General features: G+C 36.0%; 1 protein-coding gene across 50 annotated transcripts in view; it reads left to right on the top strand.

Moving 5' to 3' along the window:
* Positions 1–22,036, top strand: part of MBNL1 (muscleblind like splicing regulator 1) — a 204,458-nt gene that overhangs the window by 156,105 nt on the left and 26,317 nt on the right. For 30 of the 50 annotated variants that reach the window (XM_021069643.1, XM_021069644.1, XM_021069651.1 and 27 more), the window contains 2 exons: positions 4,377–4,547; positions 14,805–15,005. In XM_021069643.1, the coding sequence (XP_020925302.1) occupies positions 4,377–4,547; positions 14,805–15,005 (372 nt within the window). Of the gene's footprint in view, positions 1–4,376; positions 4,548–5,605; positions 5,717–14,804; positions 15,006–22,036 lie in introns of all 50 variants that reach the window. The other 20 variants (XM_021069664.1, XM_021069634.1, XM_021069635.1 and 17 more) reach the window with 1 other exon arrangement.

Here is a 22,036-nt window from a genome sequence, read left to right on the forward strand (position 1 = left end):
TAGTTTCATTTAGTTTTATCTTTATTCTACAATTTACGCCTCACTGTACACATCACGTACACATCATTTTTAGAAATCATATAGGCTTATATGTTGTTCTTTAAAGGTATACTTTATTAGATATAATGTTTAAAAATCAACCAGGCATTTGTTTTGAGGCTCAAAAAATTAATCTAAGTGTACATCTTCTCTTTGTGCCAGTTTCAAAGGCTAATGAGAAAATCCTTCAATTTACAATTTAATATTTTGTAACCTCAGAAATTGAGGACTTGATGGATTGATCTCTCCATTGGCCTCAAATGATTTCAGATGGCCATTATTGGTCTCACACAGGCTTTTAAGACTACAGGAGGGATTTTTTTTTTAACTTTTTTTTTGGATAGGTTACTTACAATTTAAAGATGTTGAAAAACTGTTAGAGAAAAATGGGCTCCATTCTGGATCAATATTCTGTTGAACTTCCTCCATTTCTTAAAATATACAGTATATGCATTACGTTGATATCTTTGGAATCTGTGTTCCGTTATCTTATAAAAAGCCTTCTTGAATGGAGTCTGAGGTATTTATGGTATAGGCACTATAGCATGGCCTGCTAGTCAGCTGGCCAGTTCACTGAAAATAAGATTTTGGTGCATCAACAAAAGTAAACCTCAGAAATATAACACTATGAGTAATGTATTAGAATGGCATTTTTCCTTCGTGGATGTGGCAAATACAGAATAATGATCAAGGGGCAAGATTATCTTATCGTTGATGATTGACATGAACTGTCATTGAGTTTTGCTACTTCTATTATTTTTAGTACTTTTAACAGATATGGTGTTAGGTTAAGCAACTGCTGCTTGTTACTAGCTTGAGAACTTAAGAGAGAAAAATTATGAATATTTACTGGCAGACAGCCTGTTATACCAGGAGCCATATATGAGGCTGTCCCGCTGTCTTGCTCAGTCCTCATCCAGCTCCTGTGAAATCAGTGGTATTTTTCCATATCAGAAAAGTTATGATGGCCACTCAGAGATTTTAATTAACTTCCACAGCATCACATAGCAATAAGTAACAAAGCTAGTGTTTGAACCAAGTTATCTTTGATAAAATGTACAATTATATGGCAATAAGTGAAACTACACGTAGCACCCCAGACTGAATTAAAACTTCTTTTTTATATTTTTGCATTAGTCCTAACAGCCCAGTGTATTGTATCTAGAGGTGAAATCTCTGGATGATTTACAGTAATGTCTCCTGTACAAACATCTGCATATCTGAGCACTAAGTACTGATTGAATTTCTGTTTCTAGATTTTCAGAATATATTGTTGCTGTATAGATTTTCGGAGGAAATGCATTGAATCCCTACACAAATCTTTCCTCCCTAGTGAAACTTATAGCCCTTCCTTACCTTTTCTCCTTTTATCATGGCACGCTTTATCATGTGTTCAAATTACTGGCCTCATTAGGTTAATATAACTCAGAGTCAAGATTTGGTATCAGATATAGTTTTTATTCTATTTTCTTCATTGTCTCCAGAATGGAGTTAATTTAGAATTTATCTTTAAGCATTTGGTAAGAAATGTTCATTCGCTCATTCCACAAATGCTTATTGAGGTACAGTGCCGGGAAGTAGGAGATGGATGAACCTGGCAAAGTACCAGTCTCGTATTTACCTGAACTCTCAGCAAAAGGGGTGCTGCATGTGATTTTCTCCAGGGCTTAGGTAATTCTTTAGAAGAGGATGTTTATTCTAACTTACTTTTGACTTATTTTATTTGTCAAACCGCAATTGTTCAGCACCACAGTCAGCCTTAAACAAGTTTTGACCTTCCTGAGAAGCTAAGTTTATCTATTGTCAATTGCAGAGGCTACCCTGTTATTTTTTTTTCACATGTCAATGAAAAATTTGCAGAATTGTGTTTGGTCATGTTTTCTGCTAGATCCGAATAATCTGGAATACTGTCAAAATGCAGATTCCTGGGCCCCCACATCTACTGCCACAGATACTCACTCTACGGAAGAGGTTTGGTAATCTGTTTACTCGTCCGCAAAATATCCTCAACTAATTCTTAGTAACATAGCTTTTTGAAAGTGAGGCTCCAAAGCAGTCAAGGTAGACTGTGTAAAAAATGCAGTGGAATGGCATTTCTCCTGAGTGGATATAGTAAAGACAAAATGAAGACCAAAGATTTGGGATTCTATTAAAATTTTAGAGATGCACTATATAGGTTTCCTCTCTTGCATTATTTCCATCTGGGCTGTGGTCATCGGTAGGAGGGCCCTGGTGGTTTGTGTTTAAGGGAGGCATTGGAATGAAGTGCTTAGGGACACCAGTGTTCATGTGGACAAGGCAAGGTTCAGGGCCCAGGGCTGTCTCTCTGCTATTTATGGAACTATAGAAACTAATCTGAATGAATCGACCGTAACTGAATCCCCAGAGTGGATCCAACCCTGCTTATCTGCACTTAAATAAGTCCAATCTTAGTAAGAAATGTGGTGTGGAGACATTGAGAACCAGAATTTCTCTCAGAGACAAGTTGTTCTTTGTATTGAAAAAGTAGGTTTTCTCTAAAAGACCCTGAATGGATAGCCCTGAAATCAGGCCATGTGTCAGCCATGGGTGTATTTATGTTGGCCAGTCATTCCCTGTGGCTTATCTTGTGACTCAGAGTGTTGTTTTTGTAAAAGTTGTTTTGCATCCAGATGCTTATAAGCTAGTAACATGCTCATGATCTCAACAGATATCAAGCTTGGTGATTTCCTATGAAATAAGTCATAGATATGTAAATGTTACTTTCCTTGTGAATTTATCATTAGCCATAACTAATGGTATTGTAAAAGTTCCCGTCATGCCAAGGTTTTGTTTCTTAGTTATTGGATATATAATTTAAAATGTCCTGGGGGTGGCGATGGCAGCCTCTCATCTTTCCCTTGTTCCTTGGAGAGTTGTGGTGCAATGGCAGATACGTTGTTTTCAAACTTCAAAATAAACTTATGGTATAGGTTATATAGCAATTTTGAAATGAATGAAAAGCCTGAGACTTAACGAAGTTAGTTTTTATGCAATTCATGTAACTGATAAGTGACAGAACAGAGCCTCTATCCCAGATCCTGAGACCTGTAAGGTCCTTGCTGTTGAACACTGTCCTCTACTGCCCCTGGATTTAAAGTATTATTAGTAATACTTGAGTACCTGAAGCTGTTAAACTAACAGGCAGCATCCTCTGACATTAGCCTGTGTATACACTTATTCCTAAAAACCTTAATCAGAATAAGCCAGAAGTAGATCATTCAAATTAGAGTTGCGACAGATTTTCTCACACATATAAAAATATCAGTTTTCTTAGTCAATTTACAGTACAAAGTTGAATTATGGTGAATAGATTTTTCCTCAAAAAATCAAAGACAGCTCAAGAAGGCAGTTGATAGCTTCAATGAACTCTTTCACCCTCTCAAACAGTTTTAATAGATTTATTGGTGAAAGAAGTTGTCAAAGTAGTAATTGATGAGATATGTTACTATCAATATGACCTGACAATACTATATTGAAACAATAAGGGTCAATTCTTGACAATATTGCATAATACAGACTTTAATATATATTTTTGATGAGAAGAATCATCCCCAAAGAAACATAAATTCACATTTCTTATTTTATAGTAACTTAGTTTCTCCATTTTATACTGTAAATTTTCTGGAGGGTAAATATGTCTCTTTCTGTTGTTTTATGATTCTTGGACAATGGAAACTAGAGTTATTGCTGAGGGGTTAGTGCTACATTTTTCACCAATATTTCATTATACTTACTAATTTCTATATACAGTGGGAATGAGTGGGAATTTTCTTCTATTCATTTGTAGATTTCTTAATATATGGGCTTTACAGCTAGGTAGTAATTTTAATTTTACTTCTTACATGTGTAAAGGTGTTTTCCTGAAGATACAGTGTGCTGTGAGTCCTCTAAGTCCAATTTCCTTACAACTCAATACAAGTAAAAATAGATGGTAAAACTTCATGATTATTTTGGGTTCATTAAAGTTAACCACAAGATGTTATGGAAGGTGGCTAATATTTTTATTTGATATTCTGTGTTTTAATATTACCCTGACAGTTTGTAGATTTTTAAACTTGAATCTAGAAATATTATTGCTAACATTACAGGAACATCTTTAAGCTTTAAACATTTTTCAAGTGTCTTAAAACTTCATTTTGATAATATACTTGAGTAAATTCATTACTTATTCAGAATGTATCATGAAGTGTTTGGACAGTACATGGTGGTAAAAACCCACAGTAGAGCCAGGTGTTAGGTTTGCATCATTGTGATTTTTTTTCAAGAGTTGTGGACTTTATTTTTTTAAGATGCTATTTTCTCCTTTTGTGTTTTAGGGTCGTTGCTCCAGGGAGAACTGCAAATATCTTCACCCACCCCCACACTTAAAAACGCAATTGGAGATAAATGGGCGCAATAACTTGATTCAGCAGAAGAATATGGCCATGTTGGCCCAGCAAATGCAACTAGCCAATGCCATGATGCCCGGTGCCCCATTGCAACCCGTGGTAAGCCCCTCCTCAGTGCTCATTCCTTCTGTTTGTTATTCTAAATGCTTAGTTTTGATGTGGAAGTGATGATTCACTATATCAAGTGAACACAGGTAATAATATCAGTTGCCTAGCATTTTCTAGCAAAATTATCAGTCACACCCTGGAAACAATTTTCACACTGTAAAGTTACTTATCTTCTGGCTAAATCATGTGGACATGTCCATGAGGGCATGTTTATTCCCCCCAAATCCTCTTCAAATTAATTTCTGTGACTTGCAGGTGTTGATTGGCTTTTTAAAAATGGCCATCGGACTCATCCCTATAGCCAAGGTGCATTATCAATCAGGCCACCTTGAGCAATAATAGTCATTTTAAACATTGGTGTATGTCATCTTTACCACAAATTGGTGTATATTATCTTTACCAACTTTAAAAAAAAAGATTCTCCTTGAAGAGAATCTGTGTAGTTCTCTTTTGAAAAAGAGCCTTTGTTATTCTTTTATTTAGAAACTATTTTGTAGTCACAAATGCTAGGAAAATTCTGACTGAGGTAAATCTATTTCATGAACCTGAAAGTCTTATCAAGGGAGGACTAAACAGGAGAGACACGAACTCAAGGGCTTCTAAGGAAAGAGTTAAATTTTATAAACTGTAGGTGGTCATTGAGATTTAATGTTTACTGAGCAGTGTATGTGGATAACCTTTGGTTCTGAGCCCCTATATTTATTTATTTGGATTTGGGGGGGAGGGAGGAGGGTATGTGACAAATGACTTTAATAACCTGTACTCACATTAACCCACAAAAAAAGTAAGAGATGAATATCATCATTAATTTTAGGTTGTAAAAGATATTCTGATGTTAACTGTGATATAGTAATTCTGTGTTTCAATGCATGTTGAAATTTGCAATGATTGAAATATTCCTCTCAGTGACTTATATGCAGTATTATGGGGTCACGGAAACGTGAAGACCCACATATTTCTGATATGCTAACTGTAGCATGTGTGCTAACTAATTTTTTTCCTAATACATTTTAACACCTGAACTCAATGTAATTATTATTCTCTCTTAGAACTTAATGCACCAATCATTCCAAAAAAGAGGGGGGGATTGCATTTCGAGGTGGGAGGGATCTCCAAACCCAATCGTCAGTGATACCAATTATCAATACTATACAGTTGAGGTGAGAGAATATTATAATTCTGTATCTGTTTTAACCTGATATTTTTTTTTCCATTATTGGGGACTCAGTTACAAATATGGTATCTTAAATTTATTTCTGTGACATCTGTTAATTTCACATGTCTTTGTTGGGATGATATGAAGATTTCCACTTGGTTAAAAGAAAATGTTCAATCATTCTCTCCAGCATTAAAATATAGGAAAGAGTTCTCTTTTACACTTGGCTCTTACATCTGGTTTCAAAGATCTGATAAATCCTTGGGGTGGCTGCTACTTTAGTTGATATGACATCTCTCCTTGATGTGAGATTCTTTTATTTTTTCAGATTTTAAAGTTTTATTGAAGTATAGTTGATTTACAAGGTTGTGATAATTTCTGCTGTACAACAAAGTGATTCAGTTATACATACACATATGTTCATACTTTTTCAGATTCTTTTCCCATATAGATTATCACAGAATATTGGGTAGAATTCTTTTGTTCCCCTTAAACTTTTAAAGCATGCTTTCCCCCAGGCTCTACCATCTCGGTGACCAGAAACACCTCTGAGATCAGCTAGTGTGGTTTGCGGGCAGTAGAGAACGATTAGGTCTTGACAGGAAGTTCCTCACTGTGAAGTCTTGGCCCATCTCCTAAATTTGTCCTTGAGTTTTACTCTAAAGATTATAACAGGGTCATCATAGATGTAATCCTGGCACAGACTATAAACAGCATTTATGCTCATGCCTTTGAAATACTGGTAACAAATATGAATTGTTTATGAAGTCACTAAATCACAAATTTCCAAGACCATCAAAAAAATTACTCCACTTTCTGATGTTTTTGTTGGAAAATTCTCTGCTTAGACAAAGCATTTGTTTTTATTAGTTGTGAACCTGTTCAGGCCTCATGTTCATTTTCCCTGATATTGACTAGATTTGAATGTGGAATTACCCTTCTGCTAAAGGCACCCTGAGATCAGAGACTAAAAATAGACTCCATCCAGAATTAGGTTTTTGTATTGACTATAGAGGTTATTTTAATTATTCAATTTTAAAGCATTTGGGGTTTTAATGACTATAGAGAAGGCTTTAATCCAGGAAATTTGCCTCCAAAACCCCACCTGAGACTTTTTTATCCTCTCTGTAGTCAGCCCTGTTTTGATGAGGATAATGATATGGAGATTCAGAAATAAATGAGATGGTCATAACCAGCTGCTTACTGGAACTTCAGTGTTAGGCCTACAAACAGCGATTGTAATAGGCCTGGAAGCAGCTAGGTGACTAATATGGAAAATGGCTGCTGCTCCAAGAGGATGGTCACTAGACTGAATGATAGTTTTGAAGATATGACATAAACTTGGAACCAACCCAGGCAGGGGTGATATCAAAAGAGATAATACTGTGAGCAAATTCGTAATATCAGCGGTGTCAGGAATATCTGAGCAATGAGACAGGGTTTTTAGTCAAGTAGGTAAAGCATCTTAGTTTTCTAAGATTAACTAGTTTGGCCCCCAAACTATATCCGGAGGAACACGAGGAAGGGAAGAGGCTAGCAAGGTGTAATCAGATTCAGAAGCATCTGGGATTATTCCTGACCCATAGGAGAGATTAAAAGAAAATTCCTTGATGAGTGAAAGAACAAATGAAAGAAGGGGTTTCCTGAACGTGAGAAGAACAGGCAGAGGTTCACGGTAGTTTACCTGCCCAAGAGTACAAAGGAATCATAACCAAGAGCCAGAGCAAAAGCCCGGTGCTAGAGACTGCAGCATAGAATGCGGAATACAGATGGATGTGTACTCGCAGATGGTGAGCAGAGATAGCCAGGGGTTGGTGTAGGTACTGTTGGACCAGGAAATAGCTCTCATGCCACCCAGTTTGGGTCCTCATTTTCTCATAAATTTCAAAAGACTGGATGTATAAATTTAGAATCTTCAGAACATGACATGGGCAGACCTGGGGAATGTAGGAATTTATTGGAGAACTTCCTATTTTGTTTTTCCATTTTTTTTTTAAAATTATAGTTGATTTACAACACTGCCAATTTCTGCTGTATAGCAAAGTGACCCAGTCATATATGTGTGTACATATATACATATATGTATTTATTTTCCCTCTCTTATGTTATCTTCTATCATGGTCTATCCCAAGAGACTAGATATAGTTCCCTGTGCTATAAAGTAGGACTTCGTTACCTATGCATTCTAAATGCAATAGTTTGCATCTACTAACTCCGAGTTTCTTGTTTTCAGAGAGTTCATTATGTTGTAATGAAATATGCTAAGCCAAGAATCAGAAGCATTTCTGATATGTTCCTGATATCCCAAGAACATAACACATGGGGGGTGGGTGGGTAAATACCCAAATACTCCCTCTGAGGGACTTTGAGGCACTCAGCCTTTTTTGTGTCATAAATCCTCACAACCATACTATAAAGTAGAGAATGTTATTCACCTTTAGAGATGAAGACTTAGGGATTCAGAGATTAAGTCGTTTGCCCCATTTCCATAGCTAGTGAGTAGCAGGGCTAGGATTTTCACCCAGGCTGTTCAGATTCCTGTGTCCACACTATAGAAATACTAAGTGGAGACATGCCACCAGCCAACTCTATGTCTTCAGTTGATACTTTTGAAATCCCTGACCTTCTTTAAAATTATAGTCAAATGTTTAAACTATATTATCTGCAGGGGCCTATACCAATCTTATAAACATAATTATTCCTACTTCATAAGATGAGAAAGTAAATAGTTGAAAATAAGTAATTGAATTTAGTTGTGTTTACTTCCTAAAAATCAGCATAATAAAGTATTAAATAATTGGCATTGATTCTATGGTCATTTGTAAATCACAAGTAAAAATGTGAAAAGATCACTTTTTCCTTTATTGTATGATCTTTGAATATAAATAGAGTGACCTATAGTATTTAATTATCCAAATTAAAAATAATATTTCTGGATTATTTTTCCTAGGTAGTACTTAAAAAAAATACTATTACTTTGCCATGCACTATTAGATGCAAAGGTCATCTAGTGAGAAATTACTAAATAACCAAAGATAGATTGCACCTCGGGCCTCACAACTTGGACGCATCTGGTATATATTCTTTGGTCCATCCTAGAGAGATATTTTTCAGAAATCTTCGTGATTTGGGGTTCTTGTCATTGCCCTTGAAGAGCTCTGCATAAACAGTGTTTAGAAGCTGTATCTAGCTCTGGGATTCCCCTAGCAGAGTCCTCCTGTGCCTTTCCCTGTGCTCCCAAAGGTTAGCGTTGGCCATCCATAATTTCCCATGGCAGCTGCCCCAAAGGTACACACACTGGCCACTTTGAGATACAAAAGTCATGTTGAATTCCCTATGCATTTCATGAATTTGAAGTAGCCTAGGGAAAGAAAAATTCAAAGTTGTTGGATTTAGCTAAAGTCAGGAGCTCCTTGGCTGCCCCATCACCTTGTCTCTGCTGTCACTTCATGTGGAAGCATTTTTTGGCAGCTGGTTGCTGAAAGCTTTGACGCCATCATTTGTCACATTTCCAGGAACAGCTAGAATTCCTAAGTTGTTTTTTAGTGCTTTACTTTTTCAGTTTATCCAACTAGTGTTTAAGATAAGGCCTCTTTATCCCCAAGTGTTTCTGGTAAAATGTTTCCAGGTCAGTCACCCTGAGTCTTATTTCATCCATCCTGCCCTCATTACTGCCTGTTTCTATCCAGGAGCTTCTGCTTCTTAGGGCAGCTTAGAATGGGCCCTGAATTTTAGGCACCAGGCCATATTGCTTATGTACCATATTGTACCTTTCTGCTTCCAGGGCCAGTATTGAGTTTTCTTTATTTAAATGTTTATTACTTCAGTGAAACTCTCTTGAAAGGTAATGTAAAATTAAGAATAAAGTAGTCATTTACTTTGCCCAGTCAGCAAGTCAGTCTAGAGGCAGAATTTAAAATAGTATCTCTCATATTATTCCAGTCATCTGCTACCTTCTTAGAAAAAAAGACAATGTAATGTGAATTTGTTGATAATTCCCATTAGCTTTTGGCTCTGTGTTTATATTCAAAATAATTGTTTATAGAGACTGTTTATAGCTCTTCTACAGGGTTGTGCCTACCCAGAAACATGATTTTATACACCTTAATTTTATGCTGTTAATTTTTGAAAAAGTTTAATTTTTCTCTTCTTACAAATTTGACCTTCACAAACACATACACAAACATACACATAAAATCTAGAAAAATCTGACTTAAAATTTGTGTTCTGTAAATTCTGGCAGAAACTGGTTCTATTTTATTTATTTTATATACTCCCTCCATTTTATTGAAAATCACAAATATTATTTGCAAAACAAACACTCTTTCACAAAGTGTTTTAAAATAAATTAAGGCCCTTATGATATTTGCAAGATTGCAGCAGAGTAACAGTATGTTAACAAAACTTAGTTCAATATGAAAAAAAAGTGACAATCAAAAAAATTGCAAACCAGCATTCTAAAGAAATTAATGATTAAATTTTGAAATTGCAAGGAAATAACATTAAATCTTTTTTTTTCATGTTCAAATATGTATCCTGGAAAATATGTAATGTATTTGCTAGTTGGTTTCTGTAGCAGAGAAAATCAGCTAGGAACTCCATAAATATATTTGTTAAGCAAATGTTTGTAGAGGACCTGTATAGATGCCAATTGCAGGATATACAAGGTGAAAAAAGCACAGTGCATGAAACCACTCTGAGAGCCCAGGTAAAAGAGATGATTAGTTATATACGCCTGGTGATCAGTGCTGAACCCGAGTGATGAAAAGTTAAGGAGGAACAGAAGGTAGGAAAAATGAAAGCTTCTTGATTCTTGAAGACTGATTAGGAATTAAACAGTTGGAGTGGCCAGGAGCAGCCTTCTCTTGGGGGGGGGGGGCAAGGCATGTTCTCAAGAAGGGAGCCTTAAGGAAACGTGTTCTTAGAGACCTCACATAGAATCAGAAAACTGAACCAATTTCTATTTTTAAATAGTAGAAGACCACATATATTACATGGAATTGGATTTCCCCAGAAGCTTTAGAAAGATACTGCTGCCTAGCTACCTCTCTTCCCAGAGTGGAGAGTGCCGGAGCATTCTGGGCTTCAAGTTGTCCAGGTGATTTCATTGGACAGCCAGCACTGAGAACCACTGGCTTTAGAACCACCCGGGATCAAACATCCTATGTCCAAATTCTAGGTCTTCCATGCATTCATTTGTGACGACAGGCACGTAATCTCTGTGAGCCCTTTTCCTTATCTGCAAAGTGACACTAATAATACCCACCTGACAAGGCTGTAACTCACACTTTCATTCACTCAAACACTTATTCATTGTATATTTATTGAGCACCTACTGTATGCCAGGTATCATTCTCGGTTCTGGGGATTTGGTAGTGAACTAAATATGAATCCCCCCTCCTCCTTAAAACAAAAGCAGTGGAGTTTTTGCTTTTGTTTGCTCATGGAGTTTATATTCTACTATTAGGAGGATTAAATATAATATCATACATAAAGTGCTTAGCACAATGCCTGGCACACAATAAATAAGGGAAATATTGTAATAATCATGTTTGCACACATTTAACTAGGGTCGTAATGTGAAATTGGATAATGTTTTCATTCATAATAAAGCCTGATTACCTTAATGGAATCAAATGTCTCATTTAAAACAAACAAGTGATTAGCCCATAAATGCACCAGCGTTAGTAAGATTGCAATTTGTTTTTCTCTACTAAGGATGTTCACTGGCAAAAGGCAATCAGAAACCAAACTTCCTTATGCCTTCCGGGAACAAAGATATCTGTAAATCATTATTACAAGGATGTAGTCAGTATCAAATACATCCAATTACATAGTTTTACGTTATCCTGTGGATACTTGAGAGAAAATAGGATGCTACTTGATAATACCATTGCATTAATATCCGTCCTTGTGATTCTACTGAACCCTCTGCAGGATGGCTTTTGGAATAGAGCATTGGCAGTGCCACAGTTCAAGTGCCTCACTAATCTGATTATGGCACTCTGGTGGGGCCAGCAGTGACCTGCCTCCAACAAGGTGCCCTTTGAAAAAGGGATATAACAGATTTACAAACACTCAAAAGAAATCAAGGAATGTTGCACTTTGGTGGTTTGGGGGGCAGCTTTTGGAATCAAGTTTCAAAGTATAGAGCTATTATTATTGATTGTCTGCCTGTTTAGCAAATAACTCTACTTATCTGGAGAGGGAGCAATTTGGATAATGCTTGCTGAATAGTTGATGTTTCAGAATTTTAAGAGCTGCTACAGATTTGACTTGGGGACAGAGCCCTAAAGTTCTTCAGATTTGAATTTGTTCTGCTGAATTCAGTCAGAAAATCAATTCACATGACAACTCTATAGAAACAGTCCAGTGGGAAAATTGTTGATCCATATTTTTATCCATATTTTTATCTCATAAAAGTATTCTTTTATCTGTAATATGCAACTGTTGCATTATATGCATTGTATATTATACATTTGTTTTATTTGATAGATTTCACAAAGCTGAGTTTTGTTGACCAGTGGTCTAATTTTCTTAAAATCAGAATGCTTTTCTTCCTTGCAGATAACTTTGTCATTTTGACCTCTCCTTCTAAATAATTCTGGTAGATTTTGCAAAGGGACATAAACATCTCAATCTCAATTTCCTGAAGTATACATTTAAAATGCCCTCTCTGGAAATACATATTAATTCATAGCAAGAAATAATATTGACCAGCTTCTGTTCTCCATATTCTAAACTATTTTTCTAGTTCTTCCATGCTAAATTTATTTTATTTCTTAAATATCTAAGAGAAAAATTAGACTGCTGGTCTGGCTGAAATATCACATATTGTATCTGACAATATGTAGACAGTGTGAAGTTTAACGTGAATATTTCTGAACAGAGAAATGTGTTCAGTGTGTATTCACTCTACAGGTCAAGTCATGTCCTGCTGCTCCCTTGGTAGCTGGTAGACAGTACAACAGCATTAGATCAGTTGCTAATTGAATGAGTAACTCCTGTTGGGCAGAAATTTTTCTGGGCCCCAGTTCCTAACAGGTTATAGATTGTTAATGTCTGAAACACCCTGATAGTTTCCTATTGTCAGTGTCTGTTTCGGGCAGAGCTGGAACTGAGCACTGGAAGTATTATTTGAGGGTACTTCATCAAGAGCTATCAACCTGGCTGGGCAGCTAGCTAGTCATGGCATTCAAACCAACACATTGGGATGCATAAGCATTTTAATTTGAAAATTCCAGTGGAATCAATGGCATATTGTTTCTTCTCCCAAGTGAATCAATCATGTGTTAACTGTTCTATATTTCATGGTCTTCTTAGTAAGATGGTGTTAGTAACTGCAAATATTTTGTCTTAAATTAGTTTGTGAGGTCAAGAGAAGGCTGTATCCTTTAAGACAGGGATTTTCAACCCCAGCACTATTGACATTTGGGCCTGGATAAGTCTTTCTTATGAAGGGCTGTTTTGTGGTTGTAGGACACTTAGCATTTTTTCCTCTGCTTATCTGATGCAATAGCACCCCCCAGCTATGACAATCAAAAATGTCCCCAGATGTTGTCAAATGTCCCTTGCAAGACAAAATCACCATGGATGAGAACCACTGCCCTAAGAAAAAAGGAATACGTGAATTCCATTTTACTCTTCTAAATACAGGATGAGTCAGGGCCAAATTAAATAAAGGATATGTTTTCCTTTTCTTTTTGAACTATAAGAATTACCTTTGTAACATACATCTTAATTGCATAAAACTTTACTCCAACTTCAAATTACTCTTGAATACTAAGTAAACTACTCTGGGATCATCTAACTTCTTATTCTTGCCAGAGGGAAGAATTATCTACATTCTCATGTCCTAAAAAAAAAAAAAAAAAGAAAAAAAACCCTATGATTCTATTCCTTACTACAGTGTAAAGGTAACAAATTGTTTAAAATTACCTTAAAGATGGGATCCATTTTGTCCAATTGTTTTTACGTTTTGTAAATGAGCATTATTATTATACAAAGCATTAAATATCAAGAATGAAGACTCTGTTGAATCAGGAAGCTGAAAATATACCACCAATAAGGTAGAAAATTGTACTGGGTCATGCTTTAAAAACTGGAAGAACACACTGTTAAAATAGATTTAAGGTAAATTATTTAATTTTACTCAAGAAGAGAGCTATCTCCTGATGTGCAAATTTTCATATCAACAAATAGAAGCCATTCTCATATATTCATGAAAGCATTTCTGGCAGAAAAATCTATCTTGTAGCATTTTATTCAGTGCTTCTATCTGTATTTCCTTGAAGAATCCTAATGCATTTTTTAGAAGTTTTTTTTTTTTTTTTTTTTTTTACTTCAGACTTCATATCTCAGAATCGTTTTCCCCCTAGTAAGCTAATTCTGTTGTTAGGGATCTCACAAAGGTGTAATAGGCTGGTGGAACATTTATAATTTCCCCAGGAAAACCTGCAACAAATATATATGCCAAACACTTTATCTTATGTGCTCAAAAGAAATAGTGTCATCATCACCTTTCACATATCCCAGGAGATTTATTCACAGTTTACACTGGCTGTGAAACTGTTATCCACCGGGAGTTCTGCTTTATTTATTCTAGATAATAGGACGCTTGCAACCTATTAACAGTTGTAAACAGATCTTTCAAGTACATCTGGCATAGCAATTATGAAATGTATTTCGTAGACAAGTTTCTGGGATTAAATCAGGACAAAGGTGGAGATAGGTAACTACAAGAAATTTCTGTACTGATAAGTTTGAACTGTTGTTCAAAATGAAATTGCAAGTGTTGTAGACCCCGAGTTTCAAAATCCCAGTGGAAAATTTAATGGGTAAATGAACCATTATGTTTTAGAAAAACATTGATTTGATGAATGCGTATTTAAGAAACATTCTTATAAACATTCTTATCCTAAATGAGAGTAAATAAACATACAGTTAAATGGAGAGAGAGAGGGAGGCGGGAGGAGGAAGCAAAGGGAGAATGGATTATGGATGCATGGATGGCGGAACAATATTATCATGTAGGATATCAACTTTGAACCAAGACCTGCATATTAAAGTTTGCTTTGTATTTTATTTTTCAGCCAATGTTTTCAGTTGCACCAAGCTTAGCCACCAATGCATCAGCAGCCTTTAATCCCTACCTGGGACCTGTTTCCCCAAGCCTGGTTCCAGCAGAGATCTTGCCGACTGCACCAATGTTGGTTACAGGGAATCCTGGCGTCCCTGTACCTGCAGCTGCTGCAGCTGCTGCACAGAAGTTAATGCGGACAGACAGACTTGAGGTAGGCGTGATTCACTGGTGTCATTATGTATTCCATTCTAAATTTCAAAGGGTGCTGTTTGTTTATTTCTTCCATGGCCATAAAGGTTGAAAACAATGCAAAGCAGAGATTTTGGTTCAGTGTTTGGAGCATTTTTCTAGAATATAGATATGCTATATTTGATGAATGTGATGTTTATAGGAGCTGCAACATCCATATGTAGAATAGTGGATAAGAACTTTGACTCTGGGACCAGACTGCTTGTTACTTTGTTGTGCCTCAATTTTGTCATCCTCAAAATGGAGATAATAAGGGCACTTACCTCAGAAAGTTGGACAGTAGCTGGCACATGGCAGAAGCTTCCTAAATGCTCCCTGTTATTGTTGCTATTAACAAATTCTGTCAGTTCCTGATACTCGTTCTTAAAAAGATGTTATTTAGTTGCTATCTCTAAAGTGGTTTAAAATTCATCATTGCGAGTTTCCTCAGAAGCCTCACAATATTTTGGTCGGAATAGCAAGGCAGCTTTGTTTTGAGAAGTGTGCCTGTAAGTTTTTAAATAGTAAATTTGGTGATACTCTAAATCTTAAAGAATGATCAGCTATTTGGGCTTTGCTATTGCTACATAAAAAAGGAACGAAAGATATAAATCTTATATTGAAGTGGTTCTATAGAGTTTCATCATGGCTGTAAATTGGTGGACTTAGTAAACACTAGATGAAGGGGGAAAATGACAACACTACTGTACGTTAAAGCTCTCAAACTTGGCATTGGTGTCCAAGTAAAGAACAAGTGAGCTTATCCTCTTTTCCCTGGTTAGGATGGGATAATACTGAGAAGTTTTTTGTGTGTTTTAATTACTGAGAAAGCAGCCAAATAAGGCTGTTGTGTGGACATAATTGACACTAATAATTCATCAGTTTAGCAGGAATTTATTTAATAAGCACCAATTTCTTGTTTATTGGGTTTCATTGCATGCATTACAAAGGATCTCAGATTTCAGAGTAGTTACAACTGTCACTTTCTGATGGGAATAACAGTAGTTGATACTTATGGGGTATTTAATATCTACCAACTGCATCGTTAACCCTTCATATACAAGACACTCTTAATCCTAAGAATTATCTCATGAGGAAGATACTGTCATTAACTCCATTTAATGGAGGCAATATGTTTAAGGAAAGAGGTGCAATATAACTATTCAGGGTCACGCAAGTAGGATATTCTGCTGGGATATGAACTCAGAACTCCATTTTTATTCTTTCTTACTTATCTTTTGGCCATGCCTATGGCATGTAGATTCCTCCACCAAGGAGCAAACCTGAGCCACAGCAGTAACCTGAGCGACAGCAGTGACAATGCCAAGTCCTTAATTGCTAGGCCACCAGGAAACTCCAAAACTCCACTTTTAAACACTGTACTACTCTCTCTTCCCGTACAGGGATAGTACAAAGAAGAGGCAGCAAATTTTGGCTTAGAGATTTTGCTTGTTTGTTTTAGGCTTATTTTTTACCTTTCATTGAACATTTTCGAAAAAGCTACTAATTGTAAGAGTTCCACAAGGGGAACTCCAGAAGGATGTTGACACCTAGTTACACACCCTCTATGGATCAAGGACCCTGCTGTGCACTGGAGATACATTTTGACTTGTGGGTGGTTTGTCATTGACCAGTTGCTCTTGCTCACTAATTAGAATGCCATTTGCAGGAGTTCCCATTGTGGCTCAGTGGTTAATGAATCTGAGTAGGAACCATGAGGTTGCGGGTTCTATCCCTGGCCTCGCTCAATGGGTTAGGAATCCGGCATTGCTGTCAGCAGTGGTGTAGGTCGCAGATGTGGCTAGATCCTGTGTTGCTGTGGCTCTGGCGTAGGCCGGTGGCTACAGCTCCGATTAGACCCCCTAGTCTGGGAACCTCCATATACCATAGGTGCAGCCCTAGAAAAGGCAAAAAGACCAAAAAAAAAAAAAAAAAAAAAAGAATGCCATTTGTGGATAAATCAGGAGGAAATTAAAGAAACTTTAAATATTTTAAAATTATCAAATGCTCAACATATAAATCCATTTCCCTTCCTGCCCTTTCTGAAGCAAACTCTAGGTTTGTGATGCATAATTGTTGATTGTTTGTTGAGTACCAGATAGACAGTCTGAGATGAACTTCACCGAATTAACTACTAATAGGAGATGATATTCATAAAAATGAGAACATCTCTATTTAAATCTCTTTCAAAGAATCTCTTTAAAAGGTTGATTGTGTGGTCAAAACTCTTTTAAACCAATCCTCCCATATTTTTAGGTAGTCTTAGTTGGCTATATATTTTGTATAGTGTTTGGTTAAAATGAAGACTTTTCTGTTTGGTTTTGTTTTTCTTTTGTGAGGAGCTGCTTCAAGTATTTTGTCTGTTTTCTTTCCCTATAGTCACAACAAATGACTCCTGTTGCAAAGACTGTCATTTCCTTTTAACCTGAATTCCACTTATCTAAATGCCTGATGGGAGGGCAGCTTCCTATCTTATTCTTGTTCACAGGATCTGAGCCAATGTCACAGTTACAACCTGTTAGGATATCGCAGTGTGAAGCTAAGGGGCACATTGCTCTGCTCAGCACTTGTGATTTTAGACACTCCTGTCTTCAGGCTATTTGCTCTCATGCTAATTGTGCTACATCTACATCTTGAAGTGTAAAATTCATGACAATGCACACACTTATTTACACATTTAGTTATTTGGGGGCTTAAATCTATACTCTGTGTTTAACTCATGAAACTCCTAAGTATACTTCTGAATTTTGAGTTCCTTTTGAGGTGAATAGATTTTGGATCAGTTAAAATATTGGCCAGTTCTTCTTGCCACTTCTATTTCTCTTTTTGCTGCAAAATAGACAATAAAGCAGTTTAAAATGCCATAGATAATCAGCCTTCTGGTTCTTCTGCTTAGAAGCACTAACATAAATTTACAGCACCCAATGTGATACCAGAAAAAACGATAAATTAAAAACAGGAATCCAAGAAGTGCTGGTGATTTTGCTAATTAAATGACGTAAGTTTGGGTCAAGTTTTTCATATTTTCTGAGCTTTGTATTACACACATATAATGTTAGGGGATTGTACAAGATGGTCTCTAAGGTCACAACTAGTTAGGACATTGTAGATGAAAATTTAGGTCATTTTCTTGCTTTTAATGCTAGCCACAAACTAATGAAAAGGTTGTTTGGTATATACATATAAAACACACACATAAGCTTTTCCATCATGAGTTATATTATCCATTCTTTGTTGGATATCTTTCAAAAGATTTTGTAGCTGCACACCTTTTATATTGTAAAATGTAGTCTTTACGTTTTTTTTCTAAAAAGGAAAAAATTTCTTAAATATTGGTCACTGAAAGGAGGCTTTTAAAATTCCATTTTATTTTCTGTAGAAAGGTTCTTTTGTGCCATATATTAGATTCTAGATATGTGATATCATATGGTATTTGTCTTTCTCTTTTTGACTTACTTCACTCAATATGTGCAACTGGGTCACCATGCTGTACAGTAGAAAATTGGCAGAACACTCAACTAGCTATAATGGAAAAAAATAAAAATCGTTATATAAAAAAAATAATAATAATAAAATATAGTAAAATTCCATTTTATGACCTTGGGATGCCTTCGTATAATTTCCAAGCATCAGTTATTTTCAGTGATTATTTAAGAAATTGTGAAAATCTATAGGTACTGGAAAGGACCGAAGTTTTTAGTCACATCTTTGCTTCGTTACAAAGAGTTGGTAATTAAGGAGATCATTGTTTGATTTCTTTTCCAGATACACAGTAATTTTTTATGGTGCAGAGAGGATCCATGAATACATTTATTCTCTCATTTATTCAGCAATATCCAGTGGAGAACTTTTGAATATCTTTCAAGTAAAAAATGTTGTGAGGAATATCTTGAAGCCTTAAAAATGTTATCAATAACAAGGAAAGGTTCCCCAGAATACTGCCAAGCTCATAAATGATGAAGTAACTTGCAGTAAAGGAATAAATGAGTCAGTCAACCCATTAATCAATTAATTAATCACAAAATGATCCATGCCTTTATTCAGAGTTTAGGGTATTTCAACAGAGGAAATAAAACATGACACATTTTTGATGTTTGTTGGCATTCTCCTTGGGCACATGTTTACATTTTGAGCATTCCAACTGCAAAATATGGCATCTTGTTTATGCCCCTAGTCCTAGAGCTATGGTTTGCAAGCTTTAAGGTGATTAGAATCTCTTGGGGTGATTGTTAAACAGGCAGGGCCTCATCCCCACCGACTGATTCGGTGGTCTTCAGCAGGTCTCTGAAATCCTTTTCACAGATCTGCCAGATGATTCCAAATGCAAATGGTCTATCATATACTTCCTCCAGAGGATGGCAGTGTCTATTATTGAAGTCTTAACTTTTCGTCATTTACCTCATGTGCAGTTACTTGTGACTCTCTCTGGATTAAAAATCTGCCTCCTCCAATCCATTTACCATTCTACATTTTGTTAGGTTTCTGAGAACATAATGTACAGCATAATGAAATGTTTTAAGTAAACAGTTGTTACTTTTAGGGTAATTTGTACGATGGAACAGCATTAATCAAACAAAAGGCAAACCAGTGACTGTATACTTCATAAGATAGTGAAGACTTTTAGATTGCCATTTGGTTAATTACATCATTTTTATTTTTTATTTTTTTAATTTATTTTTTATTGTTATTTCCCCCAACACACTTTTTTTCCCCCACTGTACAGCATGGGGACCCAGTTACACATACATGTATACATAATTTTTTTCTCCCCTTGTCGTGCTGCAGTCTAAGTATCTAGACATAGATCTCAGTGCCACACAGCAGGATCTCATTGTTAATCCATTCCAAAAGCAATAGTTTGCATCCGTTAACCCCAAGCTCCCAATCCTCCCATTCCCTCCTCCTACCCCTGAGCAACCACACGTCTATTCTCCAAGTCCATGATTTTCTTTTCTGTGGAAAGGTTCATTTATGCTGTATATTAGATACCAGATATGAGTGATATCATATGGTATTTGTCTTTCTCTTTCTGACTGACTTCACTCAGTATGAGCATCTATAGTTCCATCCATGTTGCTGCAAATGGCATTATTTCGTTCTTTTTTTATGGCTGAGTAGTATTCCATTATGTATATATACCACATCTTCCTAATCCAGTCATCTGTTAATGGACATTTAGGTTGTTTCCATGTCTTGGCTATTGTGAATAGTGCTACAGTGAACATGCAGGTGGGTGCATGTGTCTTTTTTAAGGAAAGCTTTGTCCAGATATATGCCCAAGAGTGGGATCGTGGGGTCATATGGTAGTTCTATGTATAGTTTTCTAAGGTACCTCCATACTGTTCTGCATAGTGGTTGTACCAGCTTACAATCCCACCAACAGTGCAGGAAGGTTCCCTTTTCTCCACACCCCCTCCAGCATCTGTTATTTGTGGACTTATTAATGATGGCCATTCTGACTGGTGTGAGGTGGTATCTCGTGGTAGTTTTGATTTGCATTTCTCTAATAATCAGGGATGTTGAGCATTTTTTCATGTGCTTGTTGGCCATCTATATATCTTCCTTGGAGAAACGTCTATTCAGGTCTTTTGCCCAATTTTCAATTGGGTGGTTGGCTTTCTTGCCGTTGAGTTGTATAAATTGCTTGTATATTCTAGAGATTAAGCCCTTGTCAGTTGCATCATTTGAAACAATTTTCTCCCATTCTGTAAGTTGTCTTTTTGTTTTCTTTTTGGTTTCCTTTGCTGTGCAAAAGCTTGGCAGTTTGAGTAGGTCCCATTGGGTTTTTTTTTTTTTTTTTTTTCCTCTTATTTCTGTTGCTTTGGGAGACTGACCTGAGAAAATATTCATAAAGTATGTCAGAGAATGTTTTGCCTATGTTCTCTTCCAGGAGTTTGATGGTGTCTTGCCTTATGTTTAAGTCTTTAAGCCATTTTGAGTTTATTTTTGTGCATGGTATGAGGGTGTGTTCTAGTTTCATTGATTGACATGGAGCTGTCCAGATTTCCCAGAAATTCTTGCTGAATAGACTGTCTCCATCATTTTTATATCAGTAGTCTATATGCAAAAACGTATGACATTCTAGGAAAGGTGGGCAGGCTGCTTGGCGTCTGATATTTTCAGTTAGATTGTTTCGGTATTAAGCATTCTTGTGCTGAAAGTTTTATTCTACTGAGGTAATCATGACACAAGTTTCTAATTCAGGCTGCTGGATACTGGAAGCTCCCACTATTTCCCCAAACAGAAGAGTCTAATGACTTTTTTCATATAGGCATTAAAAAAAAATATGATACCTACTGACTACACAAAAAAGAGCATTTAATGCTAAATATGGATTCAAGTGATAGTGAAAGGCATGCTTAGGTGACATCATTATAGGCGTTTAATGGATTTGTCATGATCTATTGCATATAAAAGCCATTCAATTCAAAATGAGATTAGAAAAGCATATGCTTTTAATAATGTAAGAAGGGTTTATTTTACTTTTGTAATCTTGTAGAGGGTATTTGGCTACTATTTTAAGATATTTTAATTTCTTTAGAAAATTACTAGGAAATATTAAGAGTTTTGTGCACATAGGTCTATGTAGTTTAAATTTAAAAAAATTATTAAGGCTTTATAATGGCTCTCTAAAATGTGGTCACACCCTCATTTAAAACATCGAGTCTCTGTCAGTTACTACTTTCTGTGATTAGTTTGAGTTTGTTTTGGGGACAATAACGTTATAAATTGTTGAAAATTAGCTAATTGCTCATCTTGGTTTAGCTTACTTATATTTACTGTTTTCCCACCAATATCTGCATCCAAATTAAAGCTAAAATTTCCCTTTCTTTGCAGTTATTTAGAGAGAGTAATAGAAGTAACTATAGATTTGAACATTTTGGCATGTTGATGAGCTTATTAAGATGTCATGTCAGTTGTAGAAATTAATTAAGAAGAACCGGGGATGGATTTAGTGAGACGTTTTCCTTAATTGGTCATTGCTGCTCATTCAGATTTGATTTCTTTTTTAAA

The sequence above is a fragment of the Sus scrofa genome, chromosome 13 (genome assembly GCF_000003025.6).
Source record: "Sus scrofa isolate TJ Tabasco breed Duroc chromosome 13, Sscrofa11.1, whole genome shotgun sequence".
NCBI lineage: Eukaryota > Metazoa > Chordata > Mammalia > Artiodactyla > Suidae > Sus > Sus scrofa.